The 1,190-nt window shown below is 51.9% G+C and overlaps 1 protein-coding gene across 1 annotated transcript; it reads left to right on the forward strand.

Annotated features, from left to right (window-relative positions):
• Positions 1-632: 632 nt before the first annotated feature.
• Positions 633-932, forward strand: CTAM01_17331 (dynamin family protein; the record flags this gene model as incomplete). The annotated part of the gene is made up of 1 exon (XM_060533316.1): positions 633-932. The coding sequence occupies one exon, from the start codon at positions 633-635 to the stop codon at positions 930-932; it is 300 nt and encodes a 99-aa protein (XP_060372106.1).
• Between the last annotated feature and the right edge of the window lie 258 nt (positions 933-1,190).

A 1,190-nucleotide genomic window follows, 5' to 3' on the forward strand; every position in this document is an offset into this window, starting at 1 on the left:
GTCGCTATGACGCTGCCATGGCAGCCGCTTGTTGGGTCTGGCACACAGCGCGGAAAGCACCACAACTGTAACGGCGTTCACTTCGATGAAACATCCTGCAAGCCTTCAATCGTAACCACACACTCAACATACTAGGCTCTGTCGTCATTCGCTCAGTTCTGAAGATTTGAGCCGCGCCGAGACGAGGTTTCTTTACGACGCACTCTTCTCTGGGCGCCGGCAAGATCGATGAGTTTCCGCAAAGCATCGTTGTCGGAGCCCAGTCATCCTCGAAACCATCTGTGCCTGAAGCCATCTCTTATGTTCATCTCCCGGCTTATGAGGGCGCTTGCACTCGACTTGTAGCTAAGAGGATTCTTCGTGACTATCCATCCATCAATGCGATAATTCGATCCGCGGATGACAGCAGACCACCCCACTCGCTGCAAGTGTTGACATGGATGCGAAGGCAAACAGATCAACGAATCAAGAAAGCAGATGGTCTCTCAGATGTTAAGGGCCTTCTGCGCCTCAGATTACAGTACAGGGTCGGACTTTGTCCTCTTTGGTCGACCTGCCTGGTATTTTCCACTCGTCGTCCGCGACGCCAGCAAGTGAGGGCATGTTGACCGCTGGACCTCGTGGAAAGCTCCATGCGAAAGTCGAACAGCATCTTTCTGGCTGTCATCGCTACCAACGATCTGCTAGCTGATCAATTTGATATGACGAAGGCAAAGGAGCAAGACCCGACGAAGATCCGAACGCTTGGTGTGATAACAAAGCCAGACGTGTTCCTCGAGGTTCCTTTCAGCGAGGTGGAGTGTCCGAACCTTATCACTTTCTTCAACGACAAGAGACTGCTCACATGCGGGCTATTGGCCGGCAAATCCTCTGCAACCGCGCAGCATTTGAGGATGATCTCGGGCTCAGTGGAGGGTGAATCTCCCGCGTAAAAAGCCTGGTCCTCATTCGTCATCGCCAGCCGTGGAACAATCGCTATTCTGACTAAGCCGGGTCACGCTCTCCTCAGAGAGAAAAGCCTACCTTCGATTCTCGAAGACATCCAGAACGGCCGTGAAGGCATCAAATCCAGCGTGGCCGGGCCTTACCCCACTAGTGTACAATCATGACCATTTGTTGCTTCGTTTTCTGCATTTATGACCAGCGTTTCTGAGGTCAAGAAATGCAATGTGCTTCAAAAACTCCAAATA

Source organism: Colletotrichum tamarilloi (assembly GCF_030869305.1).
Source record: "Colletotrichum tamarilloi strain Tom-12 chromosome Unknown Scaffold_512.1, whole genome shotgun sequence".
NCBI lineage: Eukaryota > Fungi > Ascomycota > Sordariomycetes > Glomerellales > Glomerellaceae > Colletotrichum > Colletotrichum tamarilloi.